A 19,258-nucleotide genomic window follows, 5' to 3' on the forward strand; every position below is an offset into this window, starting at 1 on the left:
TAGGAAGTTTGGCATGTCCCTTACAACTCTCACAAACGTCTACAGATGCACTATAGAAAGCATTTTATCAGGATGCATAACAGCTTGGTTTGGGAACAGCTCCATCCAGGACCGTAAGAAACTGCAGCGAATTGTGGACACAGCACATGTCATCACACAAACCAACCTCCTATCTATTGATTCCATTTATAACTCATGCTGCCTCTGCAAGGCCAGCAGCATAATCAAGGACGAATCACACCCTGGCCACTCCCTCTTCTCCCCTCTCACATCTGGCAAAAGATGAAAAAACACACACCACCAGATTCAGGAATGGTTTCTTCCCAGCTGTTATCAGGCAGCTGAATCATCCGACCACAACCAGAGAGCAGTGCTGAATTATTATCTACCTCTTTGATGTCCCACGGACGATCCTTGATCGGACTTTGTTGGCTTTACCTTGCACGAAAAGTTATTCCCTTATCATGTATCTACACTCTGTAAATGAATTGATTGTAATCATGTATTGTCTTTCTGCTGACTGGTTAACACGCAACAAAAGCTTTTCACTGTACCTTGGTACACGTGACAATAAATTAAACTGAACTGAAACGTGCCAACACTAAAATTCAGCCATCCAAAGACTACATAAATACCCCAGTTGCCGCTCTGGTGAGCATTAACATGCACTATGCAGTCTGAAAGCTCCACTTTAGATGTCGCTCATTAACAGTTTGCAGTATCCAGTAAAGTGTCCTTAATTAAGGGGTTAAAATGCCATAGCTGTGTAATGAAAACATTGGATTCAATCTGTCTATGGTGCCAAAACAAAAGCATTTATGTCAAACATTCCAACTGACATCTATTCCAGGCAAGGAGCCAACTAAAAAAAATAGAACAGCTGTATAGATGGATTCTCTCAGAATTAGTGCACCCTGTATTCTGATATCACACCATGCCACCGACCCATTCTCCTCCCATCCCTGATCCTCGCTAGCTAACCTGCACAAACTTCAGATCTAGTAAGGCCCAGCTTACAAGTCAAGACATAAAGGATGTGGAAGCTCCCACAACACTATTGAAGAGCGGCATGGTGGTGCAGCGGTAGAGTTGCTGCATTACAGCGCCAGAGATTTGGGTTAGATCCTGACAAAATATATACTTTTCGAGACCCACTCAGTATAATCTCCAAATTCAAAGTACATTGAGTTTATATATATTTTAAACAGAAATACACCAATAAATGACTAACTACAGTTTCAATGGCTCTAATTGTCTACTAGGCTTTAACATTTTGATTGTAGACAAGTAAACTTCATAGAAAGTACATATTTACAATGGGAGTATATTGCAGCTGCCAAGCTGCCTCTGAATATCCAAAACCTTTGCTGGACAAAGTGATTCATATGGATGGTCTCAAGGCTTCTAAGGGCAGAGAATCCAGTCACCCAAAATTAGGGCCGACTCTCTTGAGTACACAAATACCCCATCGATTGGTATGCCCATGACATTGAGGCGGCATGGTGGCACAGCAGTAGAGTTGCTGCCTTGCAGTGCCAGAGACCCGGATTCTATCCTGACTAAGGGTGCTGTCTATGCGGAGTTTGCATGTTCTCTCCGTAATAGCCATCAGGCTATTAAACCTGGCTCGGACAATTTTCTGATTATTGTGAACCCATTTTCTGTTATTTGCACTTTATCAGTTTATTTATTCATGTGTGTATATATTTATATTATGGTATATGGACACACTTATCTGTTTTGTAGTAAATGCCTACTATGTTCTGTGTCCTTAAGCAAAGCATGAATTTCATTGTCCTATACAGGGACACATGACAGTAAACTCACTTGAACGTGAACTTGAACTTGGCCGCGTCGGCTTTCTCCTTAATTAGTCGGTGCTCTGGTTACTTCCCACACACCAAAGATGTACAGCATTGGAGGTTAATTAGCTTAGGTAATCCCCAGTGTAGGATAGTGCTAGTGGACTGGGATCGCAAGTCGGCGTGGACTCAGCGGACGGAAAGGCCTGTTTCCACATTTCTAAACTTAACTCCCATTCTAAAGAGAGCCACATGCACACAGTAATGCAGTTCCAACATTGCCCCTCACGTTATTCCCTTTATCATGTATCTGTACACTGTGGATGGCTCGATTGTAATCATGTGTTTTCTTTCTGCTAACTAGTTAGCACACAACAAAATCTTTTCACTGTACCTTGGTAAATGCAACATTAAACTAAACCAAAGTTTGTGATATTAGCACAACAACCTACAACTCCAGTTTACAGGAGTGCTACAACTGATCCACAGCAGATAACCAGTCTGGGATTTTAATTCACAATTTTAATCCACACGTATAAGAATGGAAAGTATGTTGAATGTATAGAAAACATTGGTGAATGCTCTATTGGAATATTGCATGCCATTTTGAGCATACAATTATAGGTGGATGGGCATGAGAAAGAGGGGGAGGGGTGGGGGATTCAAACAAGCAGGAGCGAGTCAAATGAAGGGGCAACAGAAAGCTCAGAACTGGGAGACAACAGAAAGCTTGGGACTAGGGTATGAAAACAAACCCTAGTCCCAAGTTTTCAAATGGAGAATTGTTTTCCATGGGCAAGTATTACCACCTTCATTAGAGGTCAGAAGAAAATGTTTGCACATAGTTATTAATTAGTCACTGTAGAATTACCCTGAAACATAGGTGAGTAAGAGCATTTGGGTTGGAGAGGTAGAGATGATGAGAATGTGGGGTGAACCAAAATGGGATTAATGTAGGATTACTGTAAATGATTAGCACAGCCACGGTAACCAAAAAGACCCGTTTCCGTGCTGCATGTCTCCATGACACGGAGTGCATTAACAGATAGTTCTGGCATGTAATCTAAAAAGGAATTAGCCAAACACTTAACCATTGAGATCCAAGCCAAGGCAATGGAATTAGGAACAGGATCTGGAGCATAAAGGTTTTAGCAGAGGATTAAGCACTAACACAGGTGTGGTGGGTCCATTACAAGTTTGAATCATTGCCTGGGATATTAGAAGTACTGCTGTTTTGGACCTCCTTTTGTGCTGAGCAAGTTGGATCAAAGATTGTGCCAACATTACCCAACAGCAAACCTTGCTAATTTTGAAACTCAGGCATGTAACAGTTGAACTTATTTGAACTGGTAGTTCATCAGCTTTGCATGTAATGTGGTGGTTTTCAGACACTAACTAACACCTCACCGATATCCAACCATGCTGATAAACCACTGGGTGCTAAAACTCTATGCAGCTCAAACCAACAGGCTTGCACTGAGTGATTTGCGGGGAGGAAACAAGGAGAATGGAATTCAAGAGCATTCCCAGCTTCCACTGATTTCAATCTGGCTAATGTCAAAGCCAGATACAGAGGGGAGGAACAGGATTTCTGTTTATTTCTCCACTAATGATGGCTTTGATAGCGTAGACAAAGCAAACTCTCGGTGGCAGGAAACTCAGTAAAGATCAGACAGATTAGAAAGAGCCAGGATTGGGCAAGGATTGTAAGGCAAGAGGTTGGGGAGAAACAAGAACTTAAAAGACGAGAATTAAAACCATTGAATTCACATTTTGACAAATAATAATGCGAACAGGTTCAATAGGATTTGCAAGAGATCTGGTTATACACAAAGAAAAGATTCCAAGGTAACAGCAATAGGGAACTACATCAATATATCAGCAGTCAGATTAGACAGGATGGGTCTGAAGAAGGGTTTCGGCCCGAAACGTTGCCTATCTCCTTCGCTCCATAGATGCTGCTGCACCCGCTGAGTTTCTCCAGCATTTTTGTGTACCTTGGGTCAAAGAAGGTACCTCCTCCTCCATTTTAAGGTTATGTAAATTCATTTATCAACTTCATTTCATAAGAAGATTCTTCCAGGTCCTTAAATATCGGTGACAAAATGGAAAATTTTCAATTCCAAAGCAGAGAGGAATCGGTGCCAAAAAGACAATCACCCAGTCTTAGACTGGATAGGATTCAACCAGCTGTTCAATGACAATTCTTTGTCCAGACCCAAAGAGTCTGAAGGGAAATTCTGAGTTCTTTGGGGAACAATATACATCACTAACAAACATCCAGATACACACACGATTAATCAAGTATCAAGTTAAAACATTCGGATTTTAACCAAGCATGCTTCTACTTCTAAAACACAAGTTCCATTATAATTACACCGTCCCATAAATCCATTTACATTTTATTGAGTACAATGGAAAGAATTAGAAATGGAAAACAATGCCCTTATTTTCATTTGAAGATCAAAATACAAATTTGTGTTCATGCCGCTGCTAGAAACAAACACGGCTCCAGATCACTCCAAGTTCATTTGTGTCAGCATCAAGCTGGCAATGCAAGTTTACAGCTGAAAATGTTGAAACAATCGGCACTTCTTCCAAAATGCAGTGAAACTCTTGACAATCTGACCCCCTTGAGGACATTGCAGTGCCGACTGGCAAATTTCAACACCATTCCAAATGCACGAGCCAAATACTGCAGACGCTATAAAATGGTCATGCAGATCTGTGGATGAAAGTTTATCGCAGACTTATTCGGCCCGAAACGTTGCCTATTTCCTTCGATCCCATAGATGCTGCCGCACCCGCTGAGTTTCTCCAGCACTTTTGTCTACCGAGGAAAGTCTTTCTCCAGATCGAGAAAAGTTAGAAATGTGAAGAGAATTGTGATGGAAAGAAAAGATAGAGATGGAAAGATAAACACACAGGGAATATCTATGACAGATTGGAGGCAGGGTTTGTTAACAGCATGAGGCAAAAAGGGAGCGATAATCAGACACAATATTAATATGTGTAAGAAGGAACTGCAGATGCTGCTTTACGCAAAAGATAGACACAAAATGCTGGAGTTACTCAGTGGGTCAGGCAGCATCTCCGTAGAAAAGGAATAGGTGACGATTCAGGTCGAGACCCTTCTTCAGAGCTGCTGCCTGGCCCGCTGAGTTACTCCAGCATTTTGGTTCTTTTCTTGGTAGATCGGCACCTGCCGTTCTTTGCTACTTCATCATTTTTACCTCCTCCCTCCCTGCTACAGTGCCCCTGCACGGTAAAGCACTGAGGCCCCGGATATTGTGAGAACCAGGTGAATGGGCAGGTGCTTCATCAATTTATGTATACAGGAAGGTTGCAGTGGGATTAGGACGGTGTATCAGGAATGAATGGAAAGTAATTTACATAACACAAGATGTCCTTTCAGAATGTCCAGAGATGATGGTGTTTCGTGATGTTGTTGTTGGAAATGAAGGATATAATACAATACAATAATATACAATACCGTTTATTTGTCATTTGAACCTCACATGAAGTTCAAACGAAATTTGGTTTCTGCAGTCATACAAGAAAAGAACCAAGACACACACCAACACAATTCACACAAACATCCATCAGAGTGAATCTCCTCCTCACTGTGATGGAAGGCAAAGTCTTGTCTCTCCCCTGCTCTCCATTCCTCTCCCGGTCAAAGTCAAAGCCCCCGGCGGGCACTAGCAAGTCCCACGGATGAAGATAAGGGGTGAAGGGCGAGCAAGAATCTGGGGAACTCTGCTCTGGAAGGAAGTGAGAAGTTAAGGAAATAGAATGGACATAGCCATGGTTTTTTTCAAATAGGTTCAATATAAAGAAGGGGCTCATGTTGTCGACCTCCACGTGGTGAGCCCTGTCAACTGACCTCAGTCAGGCGAACGACAACAAACAGAGACAGCGCAGCGCCGCAGCTTGGCGCCAACCCGGAGCATGCGCCCTCTTTAGGGCGGGCACCTACGGATGTCGAACCGGATGGCATCACCCTGCTGCAGACTTCTGCTGCCTCAAACGCAAGAAGAAGAAGAAGTATAAATAAGATAAATGTTTAAAATGCTGATTATAGAAGGTGGCATAATCAGAGCACGTTCGACAAAGAAACCAGGAAAACAGAACAGAATCCTTACAGTTAATAGGATTAGGAAAATGTCCAAGTCTGTGGGTATCAGTGGGATGATTACGTTGCTCATTGCATAAGTTCATGAGTCACAGGAGCTGAAGTAGGCCAATCGGCCCACTCCACCATTCACTCACTTATCACCAGAAGTGGGAGAGATGTCAAAGAGTGGACAAATTGGACTGGGTAAAGATGAGAGAATGGGGATGTGTCCAAATAATTCTGCTGTTGAGCATGTTATTTCCAACAATTTCAGCTGAATAAAAGCAGTGCTTCAGATTGGAAATATATTGCCATTTTTTTCATCGTCTCTGGCTCCAAGTTGTGGAATTTCCCACGCAGCAGCAGCATGGGTGCATCTTCACCACAGTCTGCTGGGCGTCAAGTAACAATGCCAACACAACCTTGCCCGCAATACACCATGAATGAAGAACTGTCTCTGAAAATACTTCAGGTCTCCCTTTCTTTGTAATACCTATTACCATTATAGATCTGCAAGTGCAATCCTAATAGCACTGTCCCACAGTACGAGTTCATACCAAGAGCTCTCCCGAGTTTAAAAAAAAATCAAACTCGTGGTAAGCACGGAGAATGAACGTAGCGGGTACGTCGGAGCTCGGGGACGTCTTTTAGCGGCACGTAACGCTAACGGCAGGTACTCAGGAAGACTCATTAATGGCAGGTAAGCATGGGAAGACTCGTGAAGATTTTTCAACATGTTGAAAAATGTCCTCAAGAGCCCCGAGTACCGACGAGTGGCCATTACCGTAAATCTCCGAGTTCGAATCAGGGCAAACTCGGGAGAGCTCTTGGAATGAACACGTACCGTGGGACAGGGCTTTAACCCGTAAGCTCATCTGGTTTCATCCCTGTCACTACTGCCCCACTTCACCTTCTCATCTCCCGATGGAGTAAAGCCAAACCGAAGTGGCCCATCACAGATGGAGTTAGTTGTGGATTATTCAGCAGTTATAGAATTATGTGGCAGCAGTGGCCATTAATTAAAAAACAAAAGAACCAGTCTTCTGAATATCTGTACTAATGTATATTGAAAGCTGTAATCAATTTGAGATTAAAAAGACAGCTTTGCAAACTGGCAACTCACATGACCATGACTGGTTCTAGTATTCATAAGCCAAACGCAAGATAATGGGGTATGTTAATTGACCTAAATCAAATCATAAAATCTTCAGTTCAAGTTATTTTACGCCACAATGATACAGATGGAGGAATCTTCCAGAGCAGACTTATTGAGTTCTTGGCACATCCAGCATGTAATAGGCATATTCAAGAGTGTTTTATTGTTAAATGCCCCAAATAGATTAATGGAATTCTTACGATAAGTGTGTGTTAGTTTTCAGACTCCTACATCTTCTTCCCGATGGCAGGAGTGAAATGAGTGTGTGGCCCGGGTGGTGTGGGTCTCTGATGATGCTGGCTGCCTTTATAAAAGCAGCGATTTCTAAAAATCCATTTGATGGTATGTATGTATGTATCTATCTATCTATTACCATATTTGTCAATCTATCAATAGATGGGGTATTTGTGCACTCAAGAGAGTCAGCTCTCACAACACTAATTCTGGATGTCTGCATTCACTGTCCCCAGAAGCCTCGAGACCATCCATATGAATCACTTTGCCCAGGAAAGCTTCGGATATTCAGAGGAATCTTGGCAGCAACAATATACTCCCGTTGTAAATATGTACTTTCTATGCAGTTTACTTGTCGACAATCAAAATGGTAAAGCTTAGTAGACAATTGGAGCCATTGAAACTGTAGTTAATCATTTATTGTTGTCTTTGCATTTAAAATATATTTGAACTCAATGTACTTTGAATTTGGAGATTATACCGAATGAGTCTCCAAAAGAATGTCTATTTCTCTTGATGAATAAAGACTTTCATATCAACCAGCTTCAGCCTCTGAATGGCTTAGTACACAAGTCACAAGTGTTCTCAAATAAACTGCTACTCCAGTTGATGCTACTATCTTTCCCACCTAGTATAGGCACAGGGAACTGCAGAGGTTGGTTTACAAAAAAAGACACAAAGTTCTGAAGTAACTCAATGGGTCAGGTAGCATCCCTGCAGAATATGGATAGTTCAAGTTTCGGGTTTGGACTCTTCTTCAGACTGGTTGTGAGGGGAGGGGGGGGGGAAAGGGCAAGAAAGAACAGAAGGTGTGAAAGAAAAGAATTGAAGAGTTGTGAATGTGAAAGAATGTGGGTGAAGGAGATGGTGTGAATCCAAACTGAATATGTGCCACAGGTCAGTCATCATTTACTGTTTAGACTAAGTCAGATTTTCAGCCAGAAAACCTGACGAGAGGAATCACACACCAGATATCCAGAATTAAATACAAAGCTGCCTCAATGATTTTTGCACAGCAACTTTAGAGACACAACATACAAAACACAAGAAAGTAGGAGCAGTAGGCCACTCAACCACTCATTCCTGCCCATGTTTCAGTATGATCATGGTCGATCTATACAGGCCTCAACTCCTCTTCTGTGCCAGTTCCCAACTCTCGATCTTTCAAATATTTATCTATCACTATCTTGTGTATCCAGCGATCTGGCCTCAACCCCCAATTATAGAGATTACTACCCTCTGAGTATTTTTAAAACTTCTGTCTGGGAGTCATGTGGATGCTGTGGTGGCGTTCGTGACCAAAGGACAGCAATTATTTATTCCAAAATAACAGTACACTTGTCAGTACACTTTATAGCTTTGTGTAGGACCAACTTAGAGAGAGTTAGCTAGAGCTCTTAAAGATAGTGGAGTCAGGGGATATGGGTGAGAAGGCAGGAACAGGGTACTGATTGTGGATGGTACACAAAAATGCTAGAGAAACTCAGCGGGTGCAGCAGCATTTATGGAGCGAAGGAAATAGGCAACGTTTCGGGCCGAAACCCTTCTTCTGACCCGAAACGGTTTCGGCCCGAAACGTTGCCTATTTCCTTCGCTCCATAGATGCTGCTGCACCCGCTGAGTATCTCCAGCATTTTTATGTACCTTTGATTTTCTAGCATCTGCAGTTCCTTCTTAAATACTGATTGTGGATGATCAGCCAGGACCACATTAAATGGCGGTGCTGGTTCGAGGGGCCGAATGGCCTACGCCAGCACCTATTGGTTATTGTCTATTGACTTGTGTTTTTATGATTTCTCCTACAAAAATGTTTAACTGATTTAAGTGTACTCTCCATTGTAACGTGTAATACACCCACAATATTACAACCAATTTCAGGTGGAAATGAGGCACTCAATCAGTTTAGTTTAGTTTTTAGGGATACTGCCTGGAAACAGGCCCTTCAGCCCACTGTAATCGAAATGTGGCCTGACCTGCACATTATAGAGCCTCAGCATTACATCCCTGTTTTTTGTATACATGCCCTCTTGAAATAAGTACACGTGGTACACCTGACAATAAACTAAACTCAACTAACTACACCGAGGGCTCACCAAAAATCAAGCATTCCACCGTTCTTCGCAAAGGTTAATAACTCAAGAAAGATCAGTCAGGTTATTGTCCTGCACAGCTTGCAGTACTCTGCCCAGAGACAGAGGCAGGCAGACCACCAGCTCACTGAAGGGCTCTTGAGACAGTCACCACCTGTTGCACTGACCCCAAAACAAAACTTCATCCAAGTTCTGAGTATAGAAGCTGGGATGTAATGTTAAAATTGTACAAGGCATTGGTGAGACCAAATCTGGAGTATGGTGTACAATTTTGGTCGCCCAATTATAGGAAGGATGTCAACAAAATAGAGAGAGTACAGAGGAGATTTACTAGAATGTTGCCTGGGTTTCAACAACTAAGTTACAGAGATAGGTTGAATAAGTTAGGTCTTTATTCTCTGGAGCGCAGAAGGTTAAGGGGGGATTTGATAGAGGTCTTTAAAATGATGAGAGGGATAGACAGAGTTGATGTGGACAAGCTTTTCCCTTTGAGAATAGTGAAGATTCAAACAAGAGGACATGACTTCAGAATTAAGGGACAGAAGTTTAGGGGTAATATGAGGGGGAACTTCTTTACTCAGAGAGTGGTAGCGATGTGGAATGAGCTTCCAGTGGATGTGGTGGAGGCAGGTTCATTGGTATCATTTAAAAATAAATTGGATAGGCATATGGATGAGAAGGGAATGGAGGGTTATGGTATGAGTGCAGGCAGGTGGGACTAAGGGAAAAAAAGTTGTTCGGCACGGACTTGTAGGGCCGAGATGGCGTGTTTCCGTGCTGTAATTGTTATATGGTTATATGGTTATATGGTTATAAGTGGGTTGCCTACGTTACTTTCACTAATTGCAGCCACCATATGGAGCCCAAGCAAAAGTGGCAGGGTTCCTTGTAAAAGTTTGTCGCCCTTCAGATTAAAATCAGAGGAAAGAAGTCCATGATTTCAACTACCTCCCAATCAATGCCTGCAAATGTGACCATCCCTTTTTTTGATGAGGGGAGGGGCAGAGGAACGAAGAAATGAAGGGAGAGAGAGAGGGGAGAATAGGCGATGTCACAGCCATGAAGAACTTAATTCAGAGAGCAAACGTGCACTCTTCGGAATGCGATAGCATTATGAATGAAAAAATCTCAAATGTAGATATCCGCAGTAAGAAACATGTTAATAAGATACAGCAATTCCAACATCATTATGAAGTGGGGGAAGAGCAGTGTTTGGGATGGTACATTATAAGTTATAAGAATCATGAGATGTTCATGGAATTAGAAAACACATTGCACCACTTGTATTGCATCAGAGCCTTAATTATTAAGTTTCCAGCAGGAGAACATTTCCATATCGTCCAAAAACAAGCTCCAACAGCATAAAGATTTGATCGAGTCAATTCAGCACCCAACCAAAACCTGTGGTTGGTTTCCCGAAAATTGTACTAAGAGAACAGTATCGGGGCAGCAAGGTGGCGCAGCGGTAGAGTTGCAACTTACAGCACTTGCAGCGCCCAAGACCCGGGTTCGATCCCAACTAAGCTGTCTGTATGAAGTTTGTACGTTCTCCCCGTGACCACGTGGGTTTTCTCCGAGATCTTCGGTTTCCTCGACACTCCAAAGACGTGCAGGTTTGTAGGTGCATTGGCATGTTATAGCGTAAATTGTCCCTAGTGTATGTAGGATTGTGTAAAAAATGTGCGGGGATCGTTGGTCGGAGCAGGCTCGGTGAGCCGAAGGGCCTGTTTCCGTGCTGTTTCTCTAAACGAAGGAGGCTGGCAATATCTACATTAAAACACATCGCAGGTGATCCTACAGTGGAATCTGGTGGCAGTGACAGGCGTTCATTATACCAGGTCATGACACAGTTGCCAACAGCACCTTAAATCCTCCACATTTACACTTCTTGTGCAACTAGTTCCCCATCATCCACCCGCCCCAATGACTCTTCACCTTACGATATACCTCGTCCTTTCCTGAAGTTGTGGATCGTCACCAACCCTCATCCAAAGTGGGCATCGACCACACAGAGGTCAGAAAAAACTCCAGAAGTCTCACCACTCTTCTGAAATGTTGCCATGACCCTGTCAGTAACCTGCTACACCCCTACAATCAGCAGGCCATTCTTCCTCCATTGATGGCCTTACTCTTCATGCTTAACATTTAATTGGCTGCCAATGGCATTTCAAGCTGTAAAATAGCAGGATGGAAATGTCTCAATTAATACCCCTTTAATATTGATAAGGAGAATTATCCAACTGACATTTTTATAACGGTATATGACCAATAAGCAATCAACTACCAGCCTGGGAAGGAGTGAGTCCAATGACCTTCGTTTCATTTTTAATCAGCAATTAGGTAAATACCTTGACAATGCTCTGCAGATCTTGAACATAGGTCCGTTCTGTCTCCAGGATTTCCTGCACCACCCTATCCACGTAAAGCAGTTTGGGACTTCCAGATGCCGCCAGTGGAGAAGTTGCACGGCTCTTCGGGATTCCCCTGGAGTCGAGTCTCTTAATCCCACCGATTGCCGGCCTCTTCTCCGCCACCTCCCCAGGATTCACACACCCCGCCTTGCCCCTACCATGCGGCTCCTCTGCGGATAACTGCCGCGTCGGAATCAACTCCAGCCGGATGGCGCCGGCTTCCTTCTCTTGGCCTGCGAGGCCCAAGTGACTGTTGGAGACCAGAGTCATGCCGCTGCTTAAGGAGCAACGGCTATCCCTGGAGGAGGCCGAGGACGAAGTGGAGCTGTAGCTGACTGGGCGGTCCCGATCATACGAATCCATGCTCCTCATTCCAAAGTAGCGTCGATTCTCCCTGGGTCCAGTCAAGGCTGCTCTGTGGGAGGGAGTATCTCGAACAGGTGGGAGGATATCTGGGAACTCATGGTACTCATCTGCAAGAGGAGAGAAAGAAAAAAGTCATGACATATGCAGAATAATTGGACATTAACTACCATTATTCATAGAAACATAGAAAATAGGTGCAGGAGGAGGCCATTCGGCCCTTCGAGCCAGCAACGCCATTCATTGTGATCATGGCTGATCGTACCCTATCAATAACCCGTGCCTGCCTTTTCCCCATATCCCTTGCCTCCACTAGCCCCTAGAGCTCTATCTAACTCTCTCTTAAATCCATCCAGTGATTTGGCCTCCACTGCGCCCTGTGGCAGGGAATTCCATAAATTCACAATTCTCTGGGTGACAACGTTTTTTCTCACCTCAGTCTTAAATGAGCCTCCCCTTTATTTTAAGACTGTGGCCCCTGGTTCTGGACTTGCCCAAAATTGGAAACATTTTTCCTGCATCTAGCTTGTCCAGTCCTTTTATAATTTTATATGTTTCTATAAGATCCCCCCTCATCCTTCTAAACTCCAGTGAATACAAGCCTAGTCTTTTCAATCTTTCCTCATATGACAGTCCCGCCATCCCAGGGATCAATCTCGTGAACCTACGCTGCACTGCCTCAATCACAAGGATGTCCTTCCTCAAATTCGGAGACCAAAACTGTACACAATACTCCAGATGTGGTCTCACCAGAGCCCTATACAACTGCAGAAGAACCTCTTTACTCCTATACTGAAATCCTCTTGTTATGAAGGCCAACATTCAGAAGATATGGAAGGAAAATGTCAAGTATGTATCATTTAATCCAAACAGTTCAATGTGTACTTAACGATCAGCCAAGAAATCATGCTCGAGGCAACTTTGAATCCCTTGATACTGTATCTAATAAAACCGAGGGCTTTTGTGGCAGATGTACAATTTTAAACAATCAATGGAAGAGCTCTCACATCACATTCAGGCAGATGAGTAGAGTGGATGATCCACCTCAGTCTCCTCCTAGAATTGCCCATCATCTTCGCAGACAATCTGATTTAGTTCATCAGGAGATATCAGAGACTACTGGATGCAACAAAGTTATGAGACCAGAAAACATCCCAGCTATAGTAACTGAAGAACCATTTGTGCCTCTAGCTAAGCTGCTCCAACACAATTACAACATTGGAATCTACCTGTCAAAGTAGAAAATTGCCCAGGTATGCTTTGCTCACAAAAAACGGGACTAATCCAATTTGTTTAATTATCACCCCATCTATTCCCACTCACTTTGGTGGAAGCCATCGTCATCATTAGTTCTTGGTTCTTGGTTTCTTGGTCCTCCAAAATATTCCAAATGGAATTTAAACTGGAAGTGGTGAAGGGAGGGCTTAAGCCAGAAAGGGTTATTGGGAAGAAAGAGCTACTTTAAATTTAGTTGCATCTGGTTGGGTAACTATAGTTGGGTGGAGATTATTCCATGCTTTAATTGTGCGGGGGAAGAACGAATTGCTGTATACATCTGTCTTTGTAGCTGGGATCACAAATTGGATTGAATACCCTCGTCTGCTCCTAATTGGTTTGGGTTTGGTGTAGGTCTTGTAGTCTACGTCGAGCTGACCATTTAACATTTTGTAAAAACAGGTCAAACGGTGAGCTTCACGTCTGTCTTGGAGAGGGTTCCACCCCAGAGAATTCAGAATTTCTACTAACTAACAACCAATGCCCATTTTGGGTTTTATCAGGATCACTTTGCTCTTGTTTCCAACACAGTGTGGAATACTTAATCTCAGACTTGGAGAAAGTTCCAGATCAAGAACATTCCAGAAAGTTCCAGATGTGATATGATTCAGATTCAGATTCAGATTCAACTTTAATTGTCATTGTCAGTGTACAGTACAGAGACAACGAAATGCATTTAGCATCTCCCTGGAAGAGAGACATAGCATATGATTTGAATAAATATTTACATTAGCATATATACAGACATAGTGTTTTTCCTGTGGGAGGAGTGTCCGGGGGGGGGGGTGATTGGCAGTCACCGAGGTACGTTGTTGAGTAGAGTGACAGCCGCCGGGAAGAAGCTGTTCCTGGACCTGCTGGTCCGGCAACGGAGAGACCTGTAGCGCCTCCCGGATGGTAGGAGGGTAAACAGTCCATGGTTGGGGTGAGAGCAGTCCTTGGCGATGCTGAGCGCCCTCCACAGACAACGCTTGCTTTGGACAGACTCAATGGAGGGGAGCGAGGAACCGGTGATGCGTTGGGCAATTTTCACCACCCTCTGCAATGGATATCAAGGAAAATTGAGGTTCATAGGAATCTAAGGGAACAACAAGCCAATGTTTGGTGTTGTGCTCAGCAAATGAAGAAGGCCATGCCTGATGCAACTGCCCTAGGATTTGGATGGTGGTGATGAAGGACTTGCAAATCATAATGGCATGCACCATTCAGGCATGAACTGGTAAATGCCATGTAACAAACATTCCATAAGTGTCAGGCAACAACCATCGGCAATTACCATAGCAGGTTCCTGACCATAACCACTGAATACAAACTCAGCTAGACCTGTACTTGACCATATAGAAACAGGGAACTGCAAATGCTGGAAGGGTCTCCGCCCAAAACCTCAACTATCCATGTTCACCAGAGATGCTGCCTGACCTGCTGAGTTATTCCTATACATGACCATTATGGCTGCAAAGCAGGTCAGGGGCAGGGAGCCCTGCTATAAGCGGCTCACCTCCTGACACCCCAAAAACGTTTCCCCAATCTACAAAGTCAGGAGTGTGGTGGAATACTCTCCGTTAATAATCTGGATGAGTACAACGCCAACAATTCTCAATGGCTTAAACCCCACCTAAAACGGACCTCCTCCAAAGTTGCACGCCATTATGATTTACAAGTCACCACCATTCAAATCCTAACCAAAATTTAACCCCTTACTCAATTGCAGACTTTACCATAAAGACTGCAACAGATCACCATCACGTTCAAGGGGGATTAGAAATGATGAAATACGTTGCCTTACCAGCAACATACAGATCACAAGAACTAAAAATGTAAAGAAACCAGAGGAGCATAATGTGGTTTTCCTAATTAAAATTAGACTTAAACAGCATATTGTTTCCCAGAAAATCTGGGGCTTTTTTGATTGAAAGATACAGCATGGAAACAGGCCCTACGGCCAACTGAGTCCACACGGACCATTGATCATCTATTCATACTAGTCCTATGTTATCCTACTTTTGCAACCACTCCATACAACTAAGGGTAATTTACAGAGGCCAGTTAACCCACCAACCTGCATCTTTGGGATGTGTACTTGTAGTATTGAATTGAAGCAGCAGGGAAAGAATAGCGAGGAGCCAAATGGTTGTTCATCTTTTGAAAGTTAGCTAAAGGGCCTAACAACCTTGGCTGGTGTTGCAAAACCCTAATCTTCCACTTGGGATCAGCTGTAGGAGTTCATTTTGTGCCTCCTTTGGATAACCAATTTTTCCATCATGACAAGGCGATAAGATGTTGTGGACCAAGTCCTTGGGGACAATTTGCTGCTCTCAAAAGGCATTAACTCCTTGATTAATTATGGTTGGCCCCTAGTACTTTTAAATATGGTTGGCCCCTATTACCTTGACCATTATCTACTCGTACACCACATCAGCCAGTGGTGGCCAGCTACTGAACTACAATGGGCTTTGTATCCCAATCCAATTTTGTGCACTCAGCTAAAGCCCATTGATGCTTCATAACCAGATTGTACAAAAGAATGCAAGAAACAAGAGTAGGACATTTGGCACCTGGTATCTGATCCTACAATTAAAAAAACATTGCTGCTCTTTTACGCAAGGGCCAGATTCCTAAACTGATCCCACATTCTTTCATGTCATTCACTCATTCAATCTCTGGCTCAAACATACTCAATGACAAAGCTTCCACGGCACCCTTGGCTAGAAAATTCTGCAGATTCACTACTCTGTGGGTGCAAACAGATCCTTACCTCAGTCCTGAACAGTTAGTCACTTACTTTTAGATGCTGACCCCTAGTTCACCCATGCCCAGAACTATCTGGTTCTTGAACCAATCTGCACAACCCTAATCCTATCTCAGCAAATGAACACTGTGGACAATTTGTGTAAGAAGGAACTGCAGATGCTGGTTTAAACTGAAGATAGACGCAAAAAGCTGGAATAACTCAGCGGGCCAGGCAGCATCTCTGGAGAGAAGGAATGAGTGACATTTCGAGTTGAGACCCTTCTTCAGGTCGAGACCATTTCCCCAACTACCATCGACCTTCTGTTATAATTGTGTTTTTCACTGATGTCTTGTTTCTTTGCCACAGTCTTTCTTCTTTTCATGGTCTTGCAGAATTTGTGTGTAATTTATGGATAATTTATGTGTTGTCTGGGTCTATGTGCCTGTGATGCTGCTGCATGATTTTCATTGTACCTGTACTTCACCATACATAAGACAATAAACTTGACTTGAAAATATAATTCCAACCTTAACGTCACACCCTGTAAGAAATTACAGTATTTCCATGGTATCACCCTATGTCCTAAGATCAACAATAGAGGCCTTGCCAGAGAAAGTGACATACAACACAGAAACAGACTCGTCCACGACAACCAAAACGCCCCATCAAGGCTAGCACCATTTGCCCACATCTGGTCTATTTGTTTCTAAACCTTTCCTGAACACAATCTCTCACACACAAAAAAACAATCCCTCATCAACCCATATCTTCCCAATTGCATGTATACCTTATCCCTCAGAATCCTCTCCAAATTTCCTACCATGGATGTCAGGCTTACTGACCTATAGTCTCGTCACTGAATGAAGAAGCCGTGCAAGAATCAATCTGGTCGATTTTTGTTGCACTCCCCCTCTGGTCATAAACCTGTCTTTCCATAGTTCAGGAGATAAGAACATTATGGAGGGATGGGAGATCAGATATGAAAGAAGTGGTAATAGCATTCCCATTCCCATATTGATAGTTATATGGATGGGAAGGGAATGGAGGGTTATGGTCTGAGCGCAGGTATATGGGACTAGGGGAGATTATGTGTTCGGCATGGACTAGAAGGGTCAAGATGGCCTGTTTCCGTGCTGTAATTGTTATATGGTTATATGGTTATTTGCATCTGCTGCGCTTGGTTTACCAGATGGCGGTTCTTGGGAGCTTTCAAGGTTGAAGTTGGTGAGTTGCTGCAGCATTTAGTTTAGTTTAGGGATACAGTGCCAGCTCAGCTGCCGAGCTTCAACAGCTAAACTGCGAGTCTTGTCACCCGTGCAACAGACTGCAGATTGGTTCATTGAATGTGACCTAAAAATGCTTAAAAAATCTCAACGACCTCAGGGGGACCTCAGGGGGTTGAGATTGCTGCAGTTTTCAGATCACAAGTGGCGGATTTATGGAATAAGTCACAAGAGGAGGTGGCAGAGGCAGGTGCAATTACAACGTATATTAATCATTCGGACACGTACATGGATAGGAAACGCAAATGGAATTAGTTTAGATATCTATTTTAATCATCGTCAGGGCTGAAGGGCCCATGTCCATGCTGAACAATTCTACAAAATAACTGACTCACCTGATTTCAACTAACTAAATGCACACCATGGAGTGAACCTGGTGTGACCTGGTAAATCGGTGGATAAACTGGAAGGCTTTATCCTTATAGGGATTACCAGAATACAAAACTATTTTGTGAAGAAAGCTCCACTGTTCCAGTTGCTTAAGATCAGCCAGAAGTCACTTGCTTCTACTCACTTGGACCTATTGTTCCGAGTTAGATTTTACCCTTCAGTGATTGGCACAGACCTTTGTATCAAAATACTTAATGCCATATCCTGAACCTTTTTTCTTATGAATGCATTACAGTTCACCTCGACAACTTCAGGTGGTAGCAATTTTTTTGCATTCACTAGTCTCCAGGTTCTCCCGATTTCTTACGGATTCATTTGGGACTACCACCACCACTGAATGCATGACACTGACCTCAAGTAATTTCCACGGGGAGTTTACGCATTCTCTATGAACGCATGAGTTTCTCCTGGATATTCCAGTTCCCTCACATAACACCCAAAACATCTTGTTGGTAGTTTACTGGATTACTGTAAATTGCCTGAATTGGGTGGGGGGGAGGGGGGCAGAGTTGATGAGCAAGCAAGAGAAAATTATGTTATAGGGAAGCGGCGAATGAGACTGATGAGAATTCGGAGAGCTTGCACACTTCCAATGGGCCACATGGCCTCCAGCAATATCATAAGGTAGAAAAAATAAATTATACTTATGATGCCTAGTTTGGTTGCTATCCAAGTGGAAACATAGACATGTTTGCCTGCTTAAAATCCTTGCATCATTTCAAAGACATCTAGAAATAAGGGAGATGCTCTGATAAAAGTTAAAAGGCCCAGACTGTTCTGTGTGTCCAGATGGCAGGACACCACAGTGTCGTCTGTGCACATATTTCTTGTAAATTCTCAACTGGCTCATTCTTTTTATAATATGGAGATTTGAACAGGTGCACGGCATTTTCAGTGTGGTCTAAAGTGAGACACGTTAAGTACAGATGAGCCATTAAATATTCTCTCCATCCTCTTGTGGTTGTTATTGACCGTATAGTGGGGACGTATATTCGGGGCGGCATGGTGGCACAGCGGTAGGGTTGCTGCCTTACAGCGCCAGAGACCCAGGATCGATCGTGACCATAGGCGCTGTCTCTAAAGAGTTTGGACGTTCTCCCCGTGACCTGTGTGGATTTTCTCTGGGTGCTCCGGTTTCCTTCCACACTCCAAAGACGTACAGGTTTGAGGAATACTTTATTGTCACATGTGACAAGGCACGGTGAAATTCTTAGTTTGCATACCCATGGTTTGCAAATAGTGTCCACCTATGGCGCTGACAATTTGAAATTGTCCCTAGTGTGTGTAGGATTGTGTTAGTGTGCAGGGATCGCTGGACGGTGTAGACTCGGTGGATCGGAGGACCTGTTTCCGTGCTGTATCTCTAAACTAAACTAAATGCTGCAGCAACTCACCAACTTTAACAA

The 19,258-nt window shown here is 43.3% G+C and overlaps 1 protein-coding gene across 1 annotated transcript in view; it reads right to left on the reverse strand.

Moving 5' to 3' along the window:
* LOC129699345 (pleckstrin homology domain-containing family G member 1) overlaps positions 1 to 19,258 on the reverse strand; it is a 216,258-nt gene that overhangs the window by 55,485 nt on the left and 141,515 nt on the right. The window contains 1 exon segment of the mRNA XM_055639024.1: positions 11,748 to 12,283. Within this exon segment, the coding sequence (XP_055494999.1) occupies positions 11,748 to 12,283 (536 nt within the window).

This window comes from Leucoraja erinacea, chromosome 8 (assembly GCF_028641065.1).
Source record: "Leucoraja erinacea ecotype New England chromosome 8, Leri_hhj_1, whole genome shotgun sequence".
NCBI classification, from domain to species: Eukaryota; Metazoa; Chordata; class Chondrichthyes; order Rajiformes; family Rajidae; genus Leucoraja; species Leucoraja erinaceus.